Raw genomic sequence first — 24,203 nt, forward strand, 5'->3', positions numbered from 1 at the left:
AAAAAAAGTTGGCAATCAAATTTAAATGTAGTTTATTTTTTTTATAAAAGAGAAAGCTTATATGCCTTTTAAAAACATTTATTTATTTTTGAGAGAGGGAGAGACCACAAGCGAGTGGGCGAGGGGCAGAGGGAGAAAGAGAGAGAGAATCCCAAGCAGGCTCCGCGCTGTCAGCACAGAGCCTGACGCAGGGCTCAATCCCATGGACCATGAAATCATGACCTGAGCCAAAACCAAGAGTCAGATGCTTAACTGATTGAGCCACTGGGCACCCCTAAATGTACTTTAAATGCAAAAGACAGCCTGGATTTCAAAGACTTAATACCCAAAAAAAAGAATGTAAAATTAATAATATCGATTTTATGTTGAAATGATAATCTTTTACATATGTTGTATTAAATAAAGCATACATATTAAATTTCAATCTCATTTTATAATGTGTTATATAGACAGCATCCCCTTTTTAGGGATTGTTGGTAGAATTAATTATATCAATTCCTATATTTCAGCTCTCTTGGGGTGCCATCTTTTTTGATTTCTCTTTTTCAAGGGAAAATCTGCTCAGAGCTTGCATGGGAGGCCTATATGGAAATCAAAGTGTTGAAGACAGTTTTATATTGATTTGGAGAGAAGAATGTGATTTATGGAATCATCGTTGCTCTTTATACTCTTCTGTGGTGTAATACGACTTTGTGCTGGAGGTGCTGTTTTTTAAATGTCTTAACTCCAGTATCGTGATTAAATTCTCTTCTTCCTAATTACATTCTTCCCAACTTAAATGTCTAGTTATAAAATACCCTTTTAATTTTTCTGAATTATTAATTATACAGACCTTTCATTAAGTCTAACAGCTTGTCCTTACCTTATCTTTATTTCTGCCCCTACTCTGACTCATTAACTTACAGCTCCGTCTTCCTCAGAATCATCTTATACTGCGGTGCAACTTTATTCTCCCTCAGTTTATTCTCCCCCAGTCTCTATACTAAGAGTAGGGCGTTCCTTGTTTTATATTTAGCCACCAAGTTTAACACTAAGTTCTTTGGGAACCATTCTTCTGGGTTCTTCTTTTAAAAAAAATTAGGCAGCTCTATAGTATTTCCTAAAAACAAAATGAAGAAGAAGAAGAAGAAGAAGAAGAAGAAGAAGAAGAAGAAGAAGAAGAAGAAGAGGAAGAAAAGAAAAAATATTTCCAAGTCACTTATTTTATACATAATTATCTTCACAATACAAACCTTGGTATTTGGCCATTAGGAAAGAGGGGTGTTGTTGTGTTGTTTTGTTTTTTAACATTTTCCGTATTCTACCATGAGTTTTTCACCAGTGTGTTTTCTTTAAACCACTGAAATATGTACATGTTGAAATAAATGTACTAAGAAGTACCAAATTGAACTCTGTAAACTTAGTCATTACACAGCAGTAAGCTGGACATCAGAAGAATAGTTGGGTTTCTATATAATCTTTTTAATTATTTTGAAGAGAAAGGAAATGAGTTTTATTTTCAAGTTAATTAGTATTTTGAAAATGCCACAAAGTGGTTCAATAGATGATAGTTATGCTCATGGAATTTTTGCTGCTGGGAATTTTAGCATAACCGTAAACATTTTGTACTAGGTCTTTGGGAAACTGTCACTTGCTAATAAATTTTGTAATTTGCATTGGAGTTACTTAAAAAATTAATTCTCAGGGCGCCTGGGTGGCTCAGTCAGTTACGCGTCTGACTCTTGGTTTTGGCTTGGGTCATGATCTCATGGTTCGTGGGTTCAAGCCCCACGTTGGGCTCTGCGCTGGTAGTGCGTATCCTGCTTGGGATTCTCTGTCTCTCCCTCTCTCTGCCCTTCCCTTGTTTGCACGCACTCTCTCTCGCTCTCTCAAAATAAATAAACGTAAAAAAACATTAATTCTCTCAAAAAATTGCCTTCCCCCCCCCCCCCCCAGTCTCAGAATCATACATAATAAATTCTGAATTATATTTTATGAGGTTTCTCTTTGGTGTCTGGGCCGTGGATTAATTACAATAGGAGTAACTTCAGGAATTATGTGTTTCATAGTTGAAAATGACTTCAAACTCTGAGGGCTGCTACTACTTACAGGTTCATGTGATGACTTTAACCAACAGTGCATAGGGTAGATCATGCAGCTCTTAGAAAACTGCGGTTAAGTTAATAATAGTCTTAATTCTGTAGCTTATATTTTGCTTATGGACAAATAACTGACTTTATGAAAAAACATTACTCAAAAGGCAGGATGTATTTGTCCAGTTCCTTGAAATTGGTGTTTTAAGGCCTCGCTTTGGAGATGTTATTGTCATGAAGTTGTAAAATGTTTTCAAATTTTTAAATAGTGTGATGTAAATACAGGTGAAGAAATAACACATTCAGCTGCAAGAATCTCCAGGGGTGTCATGAAGAGAAGCTGGTGTTTATTTCTCCCCCAAATGTTCTGATCACTAGGCGGTGTGGATACAAGTTCTGCCCTGAGCGCTCTTCCTGGGTTCCCTTCCTGCCAGCCATGTCTGTGGGCTGAAGTTTGGGCTGAAGTAGAGGTGAATAGAATGGCAGAGAGGAGGCACAACATGATGATGGCAGGCAGTGAAATGTCAGGTTAAGGCTTTTTGCTAAATCTTCAGCTCTGCAAGGATAGAGACCTTTGTCATCTTGGTCACTGCCAGTAGCACATACAAAATGTCAATTTTGTATATATATACATATATATATTATATATATTATATATATATTATTATATATATAAATATAATATATATAATATAAATATAAATATATATTACATATATTATATATATAAATATAATATATATAATATAAATATAAATATATATTACATATATTATTATATATAAATATAATATATATAATATAAATATAAATATATATTACATATATTATTATATATAAATATAATATATATAATATAAATATAAATATATATAATATATGTTATTATATATATAAATATATATAATATAAATATAAATATATATAATATATAATATATATATAAATATATAAATATGTTGAATGAATGAAAATGTCTGAGTGTTAAGAAACCCTCCCTGGTCTGCACACTCACTTTGAAAATCTGAGGTGGAGCTATTAAAAATCCTAACCCCAGAATATTTTTCATAAGCAGAAGAAAAGTGAATTGCTAGTATATCATGTTTGACTTTATATTCAGTGCTTTCTTTTTTTTTTTTTTTTCAAGTTTGTGGTTTTGTTTTTTTTTTTTTTGGAAAGAGGGAGGGAGAGAGAGAGAGAGAGAGAGAGAGAAAGAAGGCATGTGCAAGTAGGGGAGAGAGAGAGAGAGAGAGAGAGAGAGAGAATCCCAAGCAGGCTCAGCACTGTCAGTGAGGGGCCCGGCTGAGGGCTCAAATTCATGAACCGTGAGGTCACAACCAGAGCTGAAATCAGAGTCAGACGCTTAACTGACTGAGCCATGCAGGTGCCCCTGTATTCAATGCTTTCTTGAGGGTATTCCAACAGACCTGATTTTATCACTATTCTTTAGGTGTCTCTATCTATGAGACAGTTGTTGGTTATTGTTTATTTGGCAGAAGATGCCTTTTTCCTTGTTTCTGAGGTCCTCCATAAGATGCCTTTAGCCTACCTATGCATATTGTTTCTATCGTTTAAAGGTCCTTGGGCACCTGGCTGGCTCAGTCAGTAGAGCATGTGACTCTTGATCTCGGGGTCATGAGTTTAAGCCCCACGTTGGTCACAGAGCTTACTTTAAAAAAACAAACTAGGGGCCCCTGGGTGGCTTAGTCGGTTTTGTGTCCAGTTCCTTGGCTTGGCTCAGATCATGATCTCACAGTAAGTGAGTTTGTGCCCTACATGGGGTTCTGTGTTGACAGTACAGAGCCTGCTAGGGATTCATTCATTCTCTCTGTCTCTCTCCACCCCCGCAAAATAAATAAATGGAAAGTTTTTAATAATCAATCAATTAGTCAATGAGAGGGTCTTTCTACCCCTGTCCAGTGGCCCCCTGTAAGGCTTCCATGCACAGCTCATTTCCTTCTCCATTAGATGCTTCTGTTGAGGCAGAGACCCTTCTTTCTGACCAGGAGCAAATCTAGGTTTTTGGGAATGCTCTTTAAGGAAAAGAGAATTAATTCAAATATGAGTTGTACAAAAGTGAACATTTATTTACAACGAGGAAAGAAAACCACACACACACAAAATGGTGACTTTTAAGAAGTGGACAAATAGAAAATTCAGAAAAATAGCACTAGCATTTGTATTCACTACTTAACTGTGAAACTTTTTTCTCTACATGTTTTGGCTGCATCGTCTTTTTTGCCCCTTTATGTTACAATGGTTCTGTGATATTTTCTAGAAAGAGACTAGAAAGGTAATTCATTGTTTGTTATAGCATGGTTGACCACACTAGGGTTTTTCATAATGACGAATCAACAAAGTTCCTTTCATCCTCACAACTTGTTATTAGTAACATTATATACATTTTTGAGATTGTTATCAACTTTGGGGAAATCTCTATCAAGTATCCTTTATATTGTAAGGCTTCACTTTTTCTTGTACATTGGCTACCCTGTAATACTCTGAATTGACACATTTACATCATGATATGATCTGGCCCTGCACACTTCTGTCATCATACAGAGTAAGTTGGCCCAGTGTCATCTTTGTATGCTAGGATGGTTAACAGTAATTCGACCATACACAGAAGTGCTAAGAACCACGTGAATATATTCCACTAAACCCAAAATGGATTTGTCTCTAGTATAACTTTCCCTTTATGGATCCCCCAAATGCCTGCAGCCATGAGGGGAAAGCTGAGATGGAAAGAGACTGTGGTTTTAACAGTATGGGTTAAGAGTAATGAATGTATCTTGTCTTTGCACACTTTATAAAAAGTGTCATTAGAACAAAGTTGGACTAGTCACACTTCCTAATTTCAAAATATATTACAAAGCTACAGCAACCAAAACAATGCCATACTGGCATAAAGCCAGGCAAATAGACAAATGGAATAGAATAGAAAGCCCAGAAATAAACACTCACATATAAGGTCAAATGATCTTTGACAAGGGTACCCAGACCACCCAATGGGGAACAAAGGAGAGTCTTTTCAACAAATGGTGTTGGGAACACTGGCTACCACTTGCAGAAGAATGAAGATGGCCCTTTGTCTCACACACCATATATAAAAATTAAATGAAAATGGATTAAAGACCTAAGCTTAAGACCTAAAACTATAAAACTGTTTGAAGAAAATACAGGAGAAAAGCTTTGTGACATTGGACTTGGCAGTGATTTCTTGGATGTGACACCGAAAGTCAGGCAAGGCAGACAGATGAGACTACATCAAATTTTTTAAATTTCGTGCATCAAAAGACCCAATCCATAGAGTGAAAAGGCACCCTACAGAATGGGAGAAAATGTCTGCAAATCATATATCTGATAAGGGGTTACTATCCAGAATATGTAGAGAACTACAACTCAACAACAACAAAAAATTGTATAACCTGATTAAAAAATGGGCAAAGGGTTTGAATAGACATTTCTCCAAGAATATATAAATGGCCTATAAGCATATGAAAAGACACTCAACATCACTAATCATCAAAGAAGTGCAAATCAAAACCACAGTGAGATACCACTAGGATGACTACTATCAAAAAAACCCAAAAATCAAAACCCAGAAACAAAAACGCCAAAAAACCCAGAAAATAACAAGTGTTGGCAAAGAAATTGAAACCTTTGTGCACTGTTGGTGGGATTATAAAATAAGGTGACTACTGTGGAAGACAATACAGAGATTCCTTAAAAAATAAAAACTAGAGCTACCATATGAGCCAGGAATCCCCCTTCTGAGTATGTATCCAAAAGAACTGAGATGTTTGCATATGCATATTCATAGAGAAATAGCCAAGAGGTGAAAGCACCCCAAGTGTTCACTGGCGGCTGAATGGAATAACAAAAGATGGCATATACATACACTGGAATATTAGTCAGCCATGAAAAAAGAAGGAGATCCTATCATATATCAACATGGATGGACCTGGAGAATGTTATGTTAAGTGAAACAAGCCAGTCACAAAAAGACAAATACAGGATGATTCCACTTAAAGGAGGTATCTAAAGTAGTCAAATTTATATAAATAGAAAATAAAATGGTGGTTACTGGGGGCTGGGGGGAGAGGAAAAAGAGGGGTTGTTTAATGGGTATAGAATGTCAGATTTGCAAGATGAAATAGCTCTAAGTGTCTGGAGATCCGTTTCACAACCATGTGAGTATACTTACCAGTACTGAACTGTACAACTGGTTAAGATGGTAAATGTTATGTTATGTGTATTTTACCACAATAAAAAGGAGGAGGAGGAGGAGAAACACATTGCAACAGAAAAAAAGCAGAGAGAGATCATTTGGGAACAGTGCTCAAATGGAGCTTTGGGAGAGCCCCATGACAGTGAGGGGTCCTGCAGCGTAAGCTTCCTTAGCTTCATACTGACGCATCTGTTTTGACCATTCTGGTCCTGCCCTTCCTTTGAAGTACAGCTCCACTGATCTGTAGTGTCCATATTTCCTAACTCCTATATCTCCTAGGCTGGAACCGTACAGTTAACAATTTATCTCACACTTTCTTGTTGACTATGCTGTGTACGTGTTTTATCTTCCAATTATAGGTTTTTAAGTGTTAACGTTCTTTCGTACCCTGCAAATACTTAGGTTTGTAGTATTCATCCGTTTATTCCTTTGCTTATATGTTTGGTCCTTCATCCAACAAACATTCATTGAATTCCTCCTATGTACTAGATCCAGAAGTAAAAGCCACATTCTGATGCAGCGTTGGCTATTTTCACCTTCTGATTTTGTTGGGGTTAAGAATCCTGAAAAGCTTGGGGCACCTGGGTGGCTGGCTCAGTTGGTTAAGCATCCGACTTCGGCTCAGGTCACGATCTCTCAATTCGTGGGCTTGAGTCCTGTGTTGGGCTCTGTGCTGACAGCTCAGATCCTGGAGCCTGCTTCAGATTCTGTGTCTCCCTCTCTCTCTGCTTCTCCCCAACTCGCACTCTGTCTCTCTCTCTCTCAAAAATAAATAAACAATTAAAAAAAAAAAAGAATCCTGAAAAGCTTGGCTTTTCCATTTATATCATTTCTTGTTAGCCTTTGTTGTTGCCATCATTTGACAGTACTGGAAGTTGATAAAACTTAGAAAAGTCTTTGCCTTTCTTGTGTTCTCTACATAGCAAATTCCTACTCATTCTTTAGACTGTGTTCAAAATCTCGTATCCCCTGTGAAATCTTTCCTGACTCTCCCAGAAGTTAGTTCTTTGTAATCCCATGGCATAACTATGTTATATCTCTGTTCTTTAATTATGGCACTTACCATGCTATATTTTAATTATGGATTTACCTGCCTCTGTCCTTCAGGGTGTTAGCAACCATTCTTTTTATCCCTCAGGGCCTGGCTGTAGCACAGTATGTAATACATAGTGGATGCTTTAAAAAAGGAGAGGGGAGGGGCGCCTGGGTGGCTCAGTTGTTTGAGCGTCCAACTTCAGTTCGGGTCATCATCTCGCTGTTCCCTAGTTTGAGCCCCACATGGGACTCTGTGCTGACAGCTTGGGGCCTGGAGCCTGTTTCGGATTCTGTGTGTGTCTCTCTCTCCCTCTCCCTCTCTCTCTCTCTCTGTCTCTCTGCCCCTCCCCCACTCTGTCCTTCTTTCTCAAGGGTAAATATTTAAAAAAAAAAAAAAGAAAAAAAGGTTCTTGACTGCATGAATGAATGATGGGTCCAGAATTTGGAGTCTTATTCTTGAAAGAGTTGATTGGCCTTACTGGATTTCATGGTCACAAATTTCATTCTTAACAACAACCATTTATCTTATGACAATTACTTGTACCTTTTAAATATAGTGTATACTTTTCTCCACCTCTCCTATCTCAGCTGGTCCCTTCTTGGTCCTCTATACTATATTCTCTATATACAAGACGGGATGAGTTTTCTAAACATAAATCTGATTCTGTCTCTCCTAAAGTGATGGTGGAACCTTGAAATGCATACTTAGGGAGGTTTTGGAGACTTTGCCCCTCTTTGTAGGAAACCTATTAAAAGGCACCCACATTCCATATTAAACATGTGGTTTTATTTATTTTTGCTATCACATGTTTACAGAATATTGATAATTTTGTTTCTGAAATTCTTTGGCTACAAATAACTGACTTAATTTATAATTACCTAAGATTTTTTAATAGCTAACTTTTTTAGAAATTTTTGCAAAGTGAGAATTATTTTCAAATGTAATGAAAATGTTATAAATCCTAAATTTAACAGTGAATGAAAATCCTGTGTTTTTATGTTTTTGAGGACATTTAAGCATTTATTAATTTTTATGATTATAGTTTTCTTTTTGTGTCTTTGACTTATAAATATATTTTTTCAGGTCCTAACCATTTGCCTAGGCCCCTGAGAAGCTGGTAGGTGGAGAATGAGTCATGGATAAAATTGTGCAGTTCAGCCTCCTGTTTTAACATTCTTCTGTGGCTTTGGAGTGCCTGGGTTGCTCAATGGTTAAGCACCCAACTTTGGCTCAGGTCATGATCTCACGGTCTGTGAGTTCAAGCCCTAAGTCTGGCTCTTTGCTGACAGCTCAGAGCCTGGAGCCTGCTTCGGATTCTGTGTGTCCCTCTCTCTCTGCACCTCCCTTGCTCTCTCTCTCTCTCAAAAATAAATAAGCATTAAAATTCTTCTGTGGCTTTCCACTATTCCTCTTTTTTTTTTTTTTTAATTTTTTTTTTTTAACATTTTATTTATTTTTGAGACAGAGAGACAGAGCATGAACGGGGGAGGGGCAGAGAGAGAGGGAGACACAGAATCGGAAGCAGTCTCCAGGCTCCGAGCCATCAGCCCAGAGCCTGTTGCGGGGCTCGAACTCACGGACCGCGAGATCGTGACCCAAGCTGAAGTCGGAGGCTTAACCGACTGAGCCACCCAGGCGCCCCATCTTTTTTTTTTTTTTTTTTTTTTTTTAATGCTTTTTTATTTTTGAGAGCACATGAGTGGGGTAGGGGCAAGAGAGAGAGAGACAGAAGATCTGAAATGGGCTCTGTGCTGACAGCAAGGAGCCCGATGTGGGGCTGGAACTCATGAACTGTGAGGTTCAACCTGAGCCAAAGTTGGACGCTCAACTGACTGAGCCACCCAGATACCCCAGCTTTCCACAATTCTTAAAATACTGTGGCCCGAAAGACTCAGTATGATCTAGCCCTTCCTACCTCCCCAAGTTTATCTTACACCTCTCTCCCCTGCTCACCTTTCCTAGCCTCCTGGTCATCCCTCTTGTTCTTTTAAAAACTCAAGGGGTGGGGCACCTGAGTGGTTCAGTCAGTTGAGTGTCCCACTCTTGGTTTCTGTCCCATTCTTGGTTTCAGCTCAGGTTATAATATCACAGTTTCATGGGTTTGAGCCCCGAGTCTGGCTCTGTGCTGCCAGCAGAAAGCCTGCTTGGGATTCTCTCTCTCTCTGTCTCTCTGTCTCTGTCTCTCTCGCTCTCGCTTTCTCTCTGCCCCTCCCCTCCCCACACTGCCTCTGTCTCTCTCAAAATAAATAAATAAACTTAATTTTTTTTTTTTTTTTTAAACTCAAAGGATTGCTTTTCAACTGAGCTTAAATGTGCTGCCTGAGATAAGCCTTCCCTAATCACCTTATCTAAAATGAGCCTCCTTCAGGCATTCTGTATCCCATCAAACTCTGGATTTCCTTATCAGTGATATCCTTCTCCCATAAGGATGTTGGCTCCACATACACAAGAACCTTTCTAGTTTGCCTTACTGACTCAACTAGCACATAGAAAGCATTCAGCACGTACTTGTTGAACACATGAAGTTATTTATGTTAATAGATTTTATAATTTAACCATCCTTGCATTGTTGGTATAAATTTTACACGATCATAATGAACTATTATTCTCTTAAAACTGCCCAATTCTATTTGTTGATACTTTACTTAGGATTTTTATATTTGTCTCCACAAGTGAAGATTGGTCTGTAGTTTTATTTTTCATATCATCTCAGTCCAGATGTATATCAAGAATAGGTTAGCCATATAGAAGAAATGAGGAAGCTTTCTCTTTTGTCTCCATAAATTTGGAAATAGTAGGAATGACATAAAAATTATCTGATAGAAGTTTGGTAGAATTTGCCCAGAAAACTGTTTGTGTCTGATGTAGTTTTACTGGCTACTTCTTTGAATATTTTACAGATTTCTGCTGTGGGTTTTTATTGTTGTTTTCATAACTGTTTTTGAGTTGATTTTAGTAATTTCTGTTTTTCTTGACTGTCATGCGTTTTATTTTATCTTCAAGTTTATTGATGTCAAGTTATGTGTAATTCTCTCACAATTTAAAAACTATTCCCCAAATCTGTAATTATAATATCTTCTTTCTGAGCCCTAATGTTAATTTATGACCTCTCTCTTTTCCCTAAATTTGATCAGATTTTCTAAAGGATTACCTACCTATATATTTTAAAACAAAAAAGGTGTTTGTTTTCTTGATTCAGTCTACCCTTTTTTGACAATTGCTTTATGTTTATGCTTTTGCCATTGTTAATTTATTTTTGGTTTGTTACTTGTTTTCTAGATTGTTGAGTTAAAAGTTCAGTTCATTATTTTTTAATCTTGTTTCCTAAGAAAAATACTTTAGTACCGGGGTGCCTGGGTGGCTCAGTTGGTTAAGCATCTGACTCTTGATTTTGGCTCAAGTCATGATCTCAGTTTATGAGTTCAAGCCCTGCGTTGGGGCTCTGCTGTGACAGTGTGGACCCTGCTTGGGATTCTCTCTCTCTGCCCCTCCCCCATGTGCGTGTGTGCTTTCTCTCTCAATACAAATAAATTAATTAATTAATTAAAAAAAATTTTTTTTTTTTTTGGTATATAGTTACCAAAGGTGCCAACTTTGAAAGAGAACACCCATTTGAGTATATAAGTTCTGGTATATTTGTTTAAAAAAAGTAATCTTTTTTATTACTTTGTATACTCATCTTGTAATAATATAATTTAAAAACACTGTTTTATGGTTAATATAAAAAAAGTACAATAAATATATCACAGAGTCCAAAATGTCTGGAAATACAATGAAAATAACATTTTTAAAATGTTTATTTATTTTTGAGAGCACACAGACGCGTGTGCAAGTAGGGGAGAGACAGAGAGAGAGAGGGACAAAGGATCCAGAGTGGGCCCCAGGCGGACAGCAGAAAGCCCAACTTATGGCTTGAACCCGGGAACCACCAGATCAAGACCTGGGCTAAATTCGGATGCCTGACCGACTGAGCTACTACCCACGTGCCCCTGAAAATAACGTATTTATTTCAGTTGTTGCTTCAGTGAGCAAGTGGACTAATTGCTTTAAGGTTAGAGGTATCTCACAAAACAAAGCTGTCTGGAGGTTGAAGAAAACCTATCGAGCGTATTATTTGAAAATAGAACTAATATTTGTTTCTAAATGTGTTTGTATTTTCTGGCTTTTTATGTAGCTTGCTTAACACTCACAAGGTAACATATATATATATATACATATGTATATATTATATATATATATATATATAATATTTTGTATTGGGGATTGGAGACTTAACAAAATTATAAAGACATTAAACAAGGGAGCATCACAAATGAAAACAAGGCAGCTATACGTTCTCCATGCATTTTAACATGTTGAGCGTGCTCCACGTAAGTAAGCTTTCCGTAACTCAGCTGGAAGGCATTGGAAGGATAAAAATAGACTAAATATTCAAAATTTCCATCCAAGGAGTTTCCTGCTTTTGCCTACATCTCAATTGTCTGTCTGGGTCCTGGCTCTTGCTCTACTTGGGGCTGCGCTAAGACAGTGGAAGCATTTACACCATAAATACTCAAGCTGCCACATCGTTGAGGCGTTGGCCTCCGCCTGCCCTAAAACAGCCCCTTTCCTGTTCTTCCATCGGAGTGGAAAAATCAAGGGAGGGAGGGAGGCTGTACAGGATGATAAACATGTGAGATTTAGGAAGGGTTCATAGGTTCCTTTTCGAGGAATGCCAGGCTTACAGAATCCATGGGTTCTCTGCTGGATGGCACATCAGATTACCCTTGGTCAGCCGCGTTCATTTGGGAGACTCACACTGTGGAATCCCACCTTTATTAGTTTACAGAGATAGATGGAGTCTGACAGGGTTTTGCCTGCTTTCTATCATTTATTTCCTAAGCCGTCCAACTCCTTAGAATAAATAGATGGAGGTGAGTTTCTGGAAACCATGTGACTTCCGTTCTTTATAGTTGGATGGCACATTTCCTGCTGCCCAGCACTTCTGAATGGAAGTCCAAGTAATTCCTTCATTCATTTATTCACCTACTATGTGGGGCCTCACACAGCAATGGAGGAAGATGTGGTATTTGCCCTTATACACACTGGGGGAGATCAACCATAAGCAAATTCTCACGCAAATAATAAATCGCGGTTATGAGCAATGCTGTGAAGAAGGAATAAAGGACGTTACTGGAGTGTTGAACAGGAAAACCTGGCCTCGCCTGGAAGGGTCAAGAAAGCCTTCCTGGAGTCATGGATTACTTTTGAGATGGCAAGGATAAGATGAACAGAACTGCTAAAAGAAAGAAGCCAAGTGCAGAGTTTTAGAGTTGAAAGGAACCGAAGATACCATCTAGTGATGTCCAGTCTTTACAGTCCCCGAATGAGAAAAGGCTCCGGAGGTAAAGGGATTTGCCTAATGAAACCTGCGCAGCCTGTTAGCCCCAGAGCTAGACACACAAACCCTGCGTGGATTTCTTCGGTGGGTGGGTGTAACAAGATGTATATAGCAAGGAGAAGGGACTTGGGGATTGGGGAAAGCAGGTAGGTGTTTAATTTCATGCTTACTGCTGTCAGCTGCAGAGCCGTTTCCTCAGGTGGGAGAGGGGATTAAAGAAGGCTGGAATCTGCCAGATCCTGGAGGAAGTCAGCTTGGTAGCCGCAGCATAGTTTTTATTGGGGGGGGGGGGGAGGGGAAGTGTCAGATACACATGCACCAAAAACGATAAATGTGGGAAACCAACCCCTGTTCTGCTTCTGTCTAGCTGTGTGATTTGAGATAAGTCACTTAACTTCTCTGAATTGCCAGTCTCCGTTTCTACTTTGGTGTTTCCTTTTGGTCTTCTCTTGTGCATTTTAGGAGCTTGCCGGAGATCAGTTGTGCCCTATATTTCACCTTAATCTTTAAAAACTAGTCTCTTGTTTGGCTGAAGCATTGTTTAAGCCCCCTTTTAAAGAGCAGTTTGCCAGCCCATGCTTGCCCAAACAGCCAAAGAACTGTAGCAAGCAAGTCAACCTCCAGGATCTGCAAGAATCGCTCGCAACTGAGCATTGGTTATTTCTATAAACCAATAAAGGTTTTTCTATTTTGTTCATCTGTTACCCTTTTGCTGTTGCCACTTTCACATTCAGTGCGTGTAGGCGGAGAGCAGGAGATAACAGCATTTCACAAATGAAAGTGAGTGGAAAAGGGCTGCTTTCCCTTTAAGGCAGTTCCATTCCCCAGCTCCCTCCCCTTTCCTGATTGACAGACCTACCCGAAGTCACATGATCCGCCTCTATTTGAAGGTCACAAAAAGCTGCTTCCTTTAGAGACAGAGGGGGAGAGAGAGAGCAAGAGGGAGAGTGAGTGAGAGAGTTAGTTCAAGCCAAAATGGCCGACAGAGTCTCTGCTGGTTTCTGAATATTTAAAATACAAAAAAACAGATAGACAAAAAGAAATCATTTTTTGGACCTTTTTTCATTTCCATTTCTACCTTGTATGCCTCAATTTGCTGGATTTAAGCACTGCTGCACTTTATGAGGTTGGTAAATATTTTCAATTTTTTTAAACCAATTGATTTATATGGATCTTGTCTAACCGTTTTCACTAGTGCTGTTGCAAATGGACATTTGTCTAGCATGGAGACTGGCTTCAGACATTTCGTGAATCTGTGTAAATCAGACCCGTGATGTACTTTTGGTTCGGCATTTTAGAAATGGAAAAGCCTTGGTAGAATATTAAATTTTGAAGTGATTTAATTGCACTTTTAATTTATATACAGATTTTCATCATCATTTCTGTGTTGCAAATCAATGAAACTACGAATAACTGGAAATTTGATATTTAGAAAGAGGTTTTTAAAAAACACAGACCTCTCCCTGCCCCCTTAAATCTGCTGCAAAAATTTGCATAAATATAAATGGGTTTGCATTCTTTCGGCTGCTAAGGCCGACAAAGGATCTGGGAGGGCAAGCACAACCATGGAAAGCCTTTTTTTTTTTTTTTTTTTTTTTTTTTTTCTTTAAAGCTAGGCCATCCTTCCTAGAGAGATGTAAAACCTAAAATAAGACCTGATACATTTTAAACATCAGGCTGGGGGCGAGTGAACACCAGGAGGTTTGGGGTTTGTAGATTCCCCTGCTTGAAAACCTCCCAAGCAATGTGTGGGTCACCCGTCTCTTCTCGGCGCGCGCTCATTTACACCGGGTCTCTGTGTGTGTTCTCAAATGTGCAGCCAGATGCGCTTTTATTTTGATCGTGGTTCGAACCAAGTGGTAGGACTATCTTGTAAACATGGTGTTTTAAAGATCTAAACAGCTATTCACCCCACCAGGAATGAATTCTTTATCAGTTTCTCCCTGTAGATTGGCCTTCTCCATTTCTCACGGGTTACAAATTTTTGTTTCATTTTGTACAGATGAACTGGGCTTTTCGGCACAAATTCAGCATCTGTGTGTGTGGTTGCCTGTTTGGGCCGTGTATCCATTGTCGAAGTGGACGTTTAGGGTCACGTAAATAGGTAGCTGTATGGATGTGGGTGTTCATTACCCCCGAAACTGTGCGGTGCCCTGAAGTTAAATTCCATTACTTCCAATACAGGATTCTAGAAAGCCTGGGAGCAGGGAGGAAAGAAAGCTGAAAACTTGCTTTCTCAGAGCCACCTCCCCCTATCATTGTAAGAGTGTGATGTAATGCTTCTCTCTCGTCTGGTGGGCTGAAAGGGTCGTAGTTTGTGATGTGGCGGGGAAATTGCCCCCACCCCCGAGTAAATCACCCCACCCCCTCAGCACATCCCTGGCTCTGAGAGGCCTTGTTTTCTTTTCTTTTTTCTTTTTTTTCCTAATTTGTATCCTCCTGATTTATGCGTGGCATACTGGCATGAGAAAGAGACTGTTCTTCTAAATCTGTTACAAAGTATAGTTTAGAAAGGTATTTAAAATATGCAAATGCCTGGAATTGTCATATCCCCATCATTAAATACGTAGACTTGGATTAAAGCTAATTAAGCATAAATGGAATAATTTTGATCAGAAGGGAGCAGTGTTGTTGTTTCCTTTTTAATTAATCTAATTATAAGATGCTTGCTGGGCCTGCAAGTGTTAAAAAAAAAATGGAAGAAATGCTGGCCCGTTTTGAAAATTTGACAGTCTGGAAGAGGGTGTATAGTGCTTTCAAAAGCTTTATTCAGTGTTCAAATGGATTGGCCCCTTGTGCTGAAAATGGCCTGTTTCTTTGGGGCAATTGTGTGTAGATGAAGGGACTTTCACGCTAATTTAACAAAAAGACTCTGCATTTGAATACATAAAGATAATTAAAGTTCTCTGTCTCTAAAGAGCAAGTATTTTTATTACTTTTCTAAAATTAATGTTGTTATATTAGTAGTGGGAATCAGTAGAGATATGACAGTTTAAAACCACTGTACGTTTTTTGGTAATATAAGTTCAGCTTTTGTGTGAAAGAGATTGGAAACATTACATTAAAGAGGTAGTCTGCAACAAATTTGTCTCTTTAAAAATTTTCTTACAGCTTGAATTTAAAGGAAAAGACCTAGAAATTACCATAGTGATAGGGAGTGTTGCTGTGTGGTGGGCCGAAGGAAAATTAGAGCTCTCATCATTGTTGGGTTTTTTTCTGAAAATGAAAGCACTTACTTGGGGCTTCACTCCTTAGATGATCGATTTCACACCCATTTCCTAAGTTGGCCTTACAGAAGAGAAAAACCTAAGCTTTCCATGTTTTGTCATTAGCTTGTTTCCGTGGTCCGTGTAAACATGTGAATAGCAGGTTAATTCAGTTTGTGGAGCCGAGGAACCAAAAAAAGCAGGGTACCTACTCTCTCAGGCAAGAGGGAGGATGATAGAATGAACACGGACATAATGCCATCTGAGTGTCTGAAATGTTTTTAGAAATACTTCTCTCTCCTAGACAGGTTGGAAAGTGGGATAAATAAGACCTCGTTTCACGTATGTTAAGCGTTAGGGCTCTGGTGAGTTTCAGAAGCCCAGCTGCCATTTTGGATCTAAGTTCCTGCAGGGCCCAAAGTAGGGTAATTCAGAAGCACATAAAAATGAGTATCAAGTGTGCCGATGGATAGTATTTGTGCCTTTTGTTGAAGTTTTTGTTTTCTGTCGATAGCGTGAAATGGAGCTTTAAAAACTTTAGAGATGTGGCTGATGTTATGAAGAGCAGAAACCAGGGATATCAGAACTTGCATGTTACGGTTTTTAAAAATGAGATGGCGTGTGCAGAGGAAGTTTCTTATCGGAGAAAATGAATATGATTCTTACTTAAGATGCCCCCTCCCCCAATCCATTTTTCCTTACACTGGGTCTACTTGTGATCCTATAGTAATGTCATTATTCACAGCTGCTCTGCCTCAGAAAGAAATGTCACAAAATCATTATTAAGATTTTACCGAAACATCACAAAAATGGATAGTGCTTATCTATCAGAAGTGGTGTCTTATTTTTCAACTGTTTCTCAGTCCTACCGTCTGGGTGCCAGAAAGGAAGCACCAGCATCTTTGGTATTTAGTGCAAGTTCAACTCTTGTACAGCTTTGAATGGCCGCTTGTCCTTCTCCATCACCACTAGGACCATCCTTTAAAAATAAACTTCTAAACATTGAAGCAAGTCTCCCAAGGCTTTTCCAGTTCTTCACCTCTACAAGAGACACTGCAAGAGTGATGTGGAGTCAGGAGGCCTTCAGCTTCCACAGAGCAGGCCCAGCAGATAACAGTAGTAGGAGGTGGGCCTCACCCTACCCATCTGCCCCATGACTGAAACGTTTTGGAGAAATTTAAATTAAAAAAAAAATTTTTTTTAATGTTTACTTATTTTTGACAGAGAGAGAGAGAGAGAGAGAGAGAGAGAGCGTGCGCATGAGCGGGGGAGGGTCAGAGAGAGACGAGACACAATCTGAAACAGGCTCCAGGCTCTGAGCTGTCAACACAGAACCCGACACAGAGCTCGACACAGACCGCAAGATCATGACCTGAGCTGAAGTCGGACGCTCAACCGACTGAGACACCCAGGCGCCCCTAAATTTTTTTTCAATGTTTATTTATTTTTGAGAGACAGAGTGCGAGTGGGGGAGGAGCAGGGAGGGAGGGAGACAGAATTTGAAGCAGGCTCCAGGTTCTCAGCTGTCAGAGCAGAGCCCGACGCGGGGCTCGAACTCACGGACCACAAGATCATGACCTGAGCTGAAGTCAGACTAAGTCACCCAGGTACCCCTGGAGAAATTTTAATTTTTGTAACTTAGTGTACTCATTGTTCTTCTGCAGTTTATTTTTATTTTGTTTTAATGTTTATTTTTTTTTTTGAGAGAGAGAGAGAGAGAACCTGTGTGCAACCGTGTGGGGGAGGGGCAGAGAGAGAAGGAGACAGGATCCAGAGGGGGGCTCTGCGTGCCAGCCTGATGTGGGGGTTGAACTCAGGAACTGAGATCATGACCTGAGCCTAAGTCGATGCTTAATCAACTGAGCCACCCAGGCGCCCCTCGTGTGCAGTTTAAACTGGACAAAGCCCTGAGGCAATACAGATGAATGTGCTTTGTTCTACCCTCAAGAAGTACCAATCTAGCAAGGAAGATTCTCCGATAAAGAGGCCATCACAACTTGGTGCTAAGTGTGCAGTAGTTATAACAAGTACCTGCTATGGAAGTGTCCTGAGTACCTGCGTTAGGAGAGCCCTTCTTTAAAGAAGCCCCTTATTTTTAGTCATCATTTGGATATTAGATTTTCGTTAAGTGTAACATGTGATTTAAAGACGGGGTTTCTGACCATCTTTGGTTGGGGAGGGGGCAGCACACGCTAATTGTTTCCTAGTACAGTATGGCTCATCAGTTTATACAAATTACCTTCTCTTACCCTCTTGTGGTTAAGACTGGTGGTGGAGTGGGCTGGGGTGAATTGAAGCCACTTGGCCTGAAAAGGGATTTAACCCATGTCAGTGACATTTGAACATTTTCTTTTCTTCCTTCGTATGTTCATTCAGCAATCATTTATTATGCCCCGGTGTGTGTTGGGTGCTGTTGTAGGTGCGGGGGGACCTAAGAATTTGGTCGGCCATCTCCCTGAACAGCCACTTGGTTCGTGTGGAAATACTCAGCATCTGGTGACTATCTAACCGATTGCTTTGGGTTAGGACTAGGACAGCACTGTAGTTCATGTCACCTCGTAGTCTCTTTGCTGAGAATCAGGAAACGAATGGTAATTTTTGCTTCTCGTTAGTTCCAGAGACTTCCATTGAAGGTTTGTCAAGATAGTCACTTTATACATGTTTGTTAGTCATGCAAAAGTGTCTCCTCAAAATTATTTTTTAAATGATCCCTGAGAACCTTGCAAGTTAAGTTGCCTCCCTGGTTACTCTATCACATCCGTCAGTTGAACCATTTTAATATCCCTTAATTGTGTCACTCAATGAAATTACATTATTTGTGTATGATGGTGCATCACTCCCCACAAAGCCTTCCGCTTTCATGAGAGCAGATTTTGTTTTGCTTGTTGCTCAGTCCCCGGCATCTAGAACTGGGCTAAGCAGGACTGAGTGTTCGATAAAATGTATTTGAGCTACACTTGAGTCTAAGGTCACTAGGACCAGCTACGTGACCATAAGCCCCTGTTTCTTTGTGAGTAAAATGGGGATAAGATGCTGTTGTGAACCATAAAGGAAATGTTGTATGTGAGAGCTGGCACCTGGTCTCATTGCTTAGTAAGTATTTCCTTCCCCTGAGCTCTACCCCCCCTTTGTTAAATAAACCAGAAAGACTTTTACGGCCCCACAGATGCCTCCATTCTCTCTCATGCCTTGCAGGATCATGAAATGTGTGCACTGATTGCACTGAGCTTCAGCCTGGATAAGGATGGGAGTAGCGCTGAGCCTTTTCTTTTTATTAAAGTCCCTACCTACATTCCTAGGGTCTGATGTCGTCTCTTCATGCTCTCCAGTTTCCTGCAGGCTCTGCCTCTGTGATGGATCCACATTTACTTGGCTGCTTTTCTTACATTCTGTGTTTTGCATCAAAAGGTTCTCAACAGTTTCAGATGAGTTGGTCCCAAATTTACAAGACAAGGGAGAAGATAAAATACAGTGTTTTTTCCTTCATTGTGATTATTCTGAGCCTACAGATATAAATTCCATATATTTAACTAAGCTATTAATGGTTTTGATTCAAAAGACAGGTAAAATAAAAACTTAGGCCAATTGCCCTTATACAATGCTGTCAAATAAATATAGATGTCATAGAAATGGCTTTTTCATTGATTTTGGCATTTTTTTTTAAACCCAGAAAATTATTATGTTTGCTCACTCATTCAACAAGTAATTATTGAGTATCTAGTATATGCTGGATAGAAGTAGTGTGAAGATTTTTTTCCAGGTACCATTGCTGAAGTTAGAAAGAATATAAATGCAAGGAGGCTGGCCAGTGTGCAGCATGTTGGGCGATTACAAGAGAGGGACACCCAACCCAAATAGAAGGACTGGATGTGCAAAGGCCCTGAGGCAAGAGAGGACACTGGTGTACTCGGAGAATACTTGGACATGGTTGGAGTGTGACATACGTAAGGAAAGAGATGATCTGGAAAATAAGAAGTGAAGCTGTAAAGGTAAACACTGGCCCGATGCAGAAGGTCTGTAAACCATCTTTGGAAGTCTTTATCTAAACAGCAATTAAAGGGTCTCCAGCAGGAATGTTACCTGTTCAGACTGGATTTTTGAAGGATGACTGTGGTTGCACTGTAGAAAATGGCTGGAGAGATGAGTTTAAGACCAGATAGTATTAAGGCATCCCAGGTAATGGTGGCCTGAACTCACAGCAGAGTTGGGAAGAAGGGGGTAAATCCAGAGACATTTAGGAAGAAGATTTCAGATGACCTGAACACATTTTCTGAGTATGAGAAGATGAGGGTTGGGGAAATTTAAGATGATGCCTCTGCCTCTGGCCTGGGCTACTAACGGGATGGTGGTATCATTTGCCGAGTGGGGGGTCCATTTAGATGGGAGACAGGTGTGGGGTTGAGATAATGAGTTCAGTTTTAGAGTTATTGAATTTTGAGACATCCAAATGAAAGTCTGAAACAATTAGATATCTGTCTGGAGACAAAGATTTGAGAATCATCAGTAGTCCGAGTCCTCCAACATTTTCCTTTTTAAGTTGATTTCTTTGGTAAGATGTCCAAAGATGGCAACGAGCAGTGCAAGATGCTGTTGGATCTGTTAAGGGGACACTATTTTATAAAGAAGATAAGACCACATACTCCTATTACCATAATGGTTGCCATTAAAAATGCCAAAGGAATTTGAGGGAAGAGAAAGACTAATTTTAGTCGGGTTGATCATTAAACACTTTATGAGGACTGTGTAACTGAGCTGAGCCTTAAAGGTTGGCCAGAACTGGGGGCGCCTGGGTGGCTCAGTCGGTTAAGCATCCGACTTCAGCTCAGGTCATGATCTCACCGTTCTTGAGTTCAAGCCCCGTGTCAGGCTTTGTGCCGATAGCTCAGCTTGGAGCCTGTTTCAGATTCTGTGTCTCCCTGTCTCTGTTCCTCCCCAATCTTGCGTTTTCTCTCTCTCTCTCCCCAAAATAAATATAAAAAAAAAAAAAAGGTTCAGAATTGTATAGAGGGCAGAGCAGTCTAGCGGGAGGATTGACGGGAGCCCAGAGGTGTACAGGGGAGATGAAACGCCTGCTCATAGTTTGGATTGCTAGTAGTTAGGTGGCAGATAGAGGGGACTTGTTGAAAATATGATAGAAACATGATCAAAGTGGTTTTCGAGAATGCTAAATGGCAGTGGGGCAGGGGCAGAGGCCGGGGGCCGCGGGGCCAGCGGGGGCAGTGCGTGATCTAGAGTCAGGCAGGCCAGTTGTGGCGAAATGGGACTGTTAACAAAGGGTCTTCGAGGGGCACCTGGGTGGCTCATTCAGTTAAGCACCAGACTCTTGGTTTCGGCTCAGGTCATGATCTACCAGTTCGTGGGTTCAAGCCCCACATCAGGCTCTGTGCTGACAGTGCAGAGCCTGTTTGGGATTCATTCTCTCTCTCTCTCTCTCTCTCAAAATAAACTATAAAAAAAAAAAAGTGTCTGCCATAAGACTGTGGTGGTGAGGCTAGAAGAGGGACCAGGGACTCTGGGTTTTCAAGGTGAATGTTGGGAACCTTATACAGGAGTGAAGATGTAATCCAGGTCAGACATCCTGAGTTAAGTTGGTGGGACTTCCAGAGGCAGCTGTTTAGCAGGCAGCTGGCAGTGTGAAGCTGAAGCTTGAGAAAGAGGTCAGAGGTGGAGATCAAGAATTGGAAGTCATCCACACAGACATGACAGTTGAAGCTGAGAGACTGGATGAGCTCACCATGAAAGTACAGAGAATGGAAAAGAGAACTGAGAATAGGTCCTTGGGGACAGGAAGAGAAACAGGACCTGGGAAAGGATTGAAAGGCAGGTGATTGTGTAGGACGGTTCGTAATAGTCGCTGAAGAGAAGGGAAGGACTTCTCAATCTCAGATGTGGTCATCCAGAAGAACAGGATGTGGTTACTGCAGTGTTCCCAAACCTAGTGTTGGGAGGTGTTACAGTGGGAAAAGTTTGGGAATCATTAGGTTACTCCAGCACCATCCAGTAGAAATGGAATGGGAGAGGCGCCTGGCTGGCTCAGTTGGTGGAGCATGCATGTGGCTCGTGATCTCAGGGTTGTGAGTTCGAGCCCCATGTTGGGTATAGAGATTGCTTAAATAAATAAACTTAAAAAAAAAAAAAAAAAGAAGAAATGGAATGTGAGCCATGTGTTTACATTTTCCAGGAGTCACATTAAAAAAGTAAAAGAAATCAGTGAAATTACTTTTAATAATGTATACTTTAACCCAGTATGTGCAGAATATTAGCAGTTTGATGTGAAATCAGTTTTTAAATACTTAAATATTGAAATACTTAAAATTAGATGTTTGACATTCTTTTTGAAATCTGGTGTGTATTTTATACTCACAACACATTTCAGTTTGAATATGAAATTTTCACTAGAAATACTTGATCTGTATTGAGATTTCACAAAATTTACAGTTAAAAAAGTATATCCACATACCCAAGTTTTTCCAAACATAACAAAAGTTTTCCAGTAATGGAAATGAGTACCAACTTTAAATTTTAAATTAATTGAACTAAAATACAGTTGAAATTTCAGTTGCTAAGTGGCACCAGCCTCTTTACAGGTGCATACTGGCCATGCGTGACTACCGTATTGGACAGCACAGGGTTGTTCAAAGTAAATGGGTTCCCTTACAGCTAATACGCATTTTGAAAATAGCCAGGGCATCACAAAGCATTTCACAGGACTGGTGTTTCTTAGAACACATGTTGGACTCCGCTAATGGAATTTTTAGAATTGGAAGGGTCAGATCCTAAACTTTGAATGTGAGGAGATGAACTTTTTACTTTTATGCAAGTGCACAGATTCCAAAAAAAATTTTTTTAAGTTTATCTATTTATTTTGAGAGGGAGAGTGGGGGAGGGAATTCCAAGCAGGCTCCACGCTATCAGCGCAGAGCCTGACGCGGGGCTCGATTTCACAGACTTTGAGATCATGACCTGAGCCGAATTCAGGAGTCAGGTGCTTAACCAACTGAGCTACCCAGGCACCCCCAGATTCCAAAATTTAAAACAGGAATTTAAAAAATTGTTTTGGCTAAGGTCAGCAGGATGGTACCTTGGTAGAAGTTCTTTAACATACCAATTTGTGTCATGTTTCAGAATTGCTAGGTGCAGAGGCTTACATTTACAAGCAGATACAGCTGGAGATACGGGAGCACTCCTGCCCCCTGTTTGACCTGGTTGAATTTGAAGTCTGTGAGTTGGTGGTGGTTCCAGACAGGGAGGTACGAAATTAAGATTTGAGTGTTCTTAGAAACTTTCAGTCAGTGGTCCCAGCCATCTAGCGTAGGCGGAGGTGTTTGAGGGTGGAAAAGGAGTGCCAAAGGGCTAATTATTTTGTGTGCGTATCTCACTTCTGTTTGGCGTTGTGCAGGCTGTTTGGCCTTAGACTGTTTTGTATTTCTTGCCATCCTGAGCTAGTATAATATTTATTTACTAAATAAGAGTGGTTTGTACAGAGCAGGTTCAAAGATTTTTATTTAATCATGTCATTGATTTAGGTTGCTTTGTAGTTACTAATTAGACCTTTTAAGTAACAACCAGTAAAGATAGAAATTCTCGTGAACTGTAGTTGGAACCAAAGCTTGTCCACACTGGAGAGTAAGCAGTGGTTTTCCGTTGCGCACCGTTTTATTTCAGCAGACATAGGGGAGCGAGCTTTTCTGTGAAGTGCCCTGTAAGGGTTTGAGACGTCAGCTATTCCGTGAGGTCCCATGTTTCGTTTTGTTTTTAATCAGTATGGAAATTAATCCTTTACTTTTCTGTTTTCCTTTAGAAGCGCATTTTGGTTATCCCTGTCTGCCTTTGTAAAAGCCAGACTGAATAGTGGTGGGCTTAAAGTAATGCCCTTTAATGCTGTCGTGAGGACAGAGACGTAGCAGGAGACCCCGCTCCCTCCTTCCCAGGAGCCCAGAGCCCCGTCTTTTACCTCTTGGTGCCATTGTTTCTTTTGCTCCTTTGCTTACAGAAAATAATTGCTATTCTTTTTATGCCAAGAAGTTCCTATTTATAAGCCGAAGTTAGATAGATAATTGGGTAGCTTGGAACAGTGGCTTTCAAACTTTTTGATTGGCTCTACAGTAAGAAATGCAATTTACTTGGAGGCCCTGTACATATGTGGATGTATGCGCTGAAGCAGAAGTATTTACTTTCTGGCACTATGTGTAATGTGTTCTGATACATTCTTCTGAAGTCTGTTTTGTTAAAAACAAACAAACAACAAACCCCCAAACCAAAAAAGCTGATCCTGACT

General features: G+C 39.9%; 1 protein-coding gene and 1 long non-coding RNA gene across 14 annotated transcripts in view; one reads left to right on the forward strand and one right to left on the reverse strand.

Annotated features, from left to right (window-relative positions):
• Nucleotides 1–24,203, forward strand: part of TNRC6B (trinucleotide repeat containing adaptor 6B) — a 256,980-nt gene that overhangs the window by 102,635 nt on the left and 130,142 nt on the right. Inside the window, exon 1 of one of the 13 annotated variants that reach the window (XM_019446962.2) lies at nucleotides 13,623–13,845. The exons of the other annotated variants lie outside the window; for them this stretch is intronic. Coding sequence (XP_019302507.1) covers nucleotides 13,841–13,845 — 5 coding nt within the window. The 5' untranslated portion in view covers nucleotides 13,623–13,840. Of the gene's footprint in view, nucleotides 1–13,622; nucleotides 13,846–24,203 lie in introns of those variants that run through there. 13 annotated transcript variants of the gene reach the window in all.
• LOC128774916 (uncharacterized) overlaps nucleotides 1–24,203 on the reverse strand; it is a 188,742-nt gene that overhangs the window by 31,839 nt on the left and 132,700 nt on the right. The window lies entirely within an intron of this gene.

Source organism: Panthera pardus, unplaced genomic scaffold, assembly GCF_024362965.1.
Source record: "Panthera pardus isolate Hobbes unplaced genomic scaffold, ASM2436296v1 HiC_scaffold_6, whole genome shotgun sequence".
Taxonomy (NCBI): Eukaryota; Metazoa; Chordata; class Mammalia; order Carnivora; family Felidae; genus Panthera; species Panthera pardus.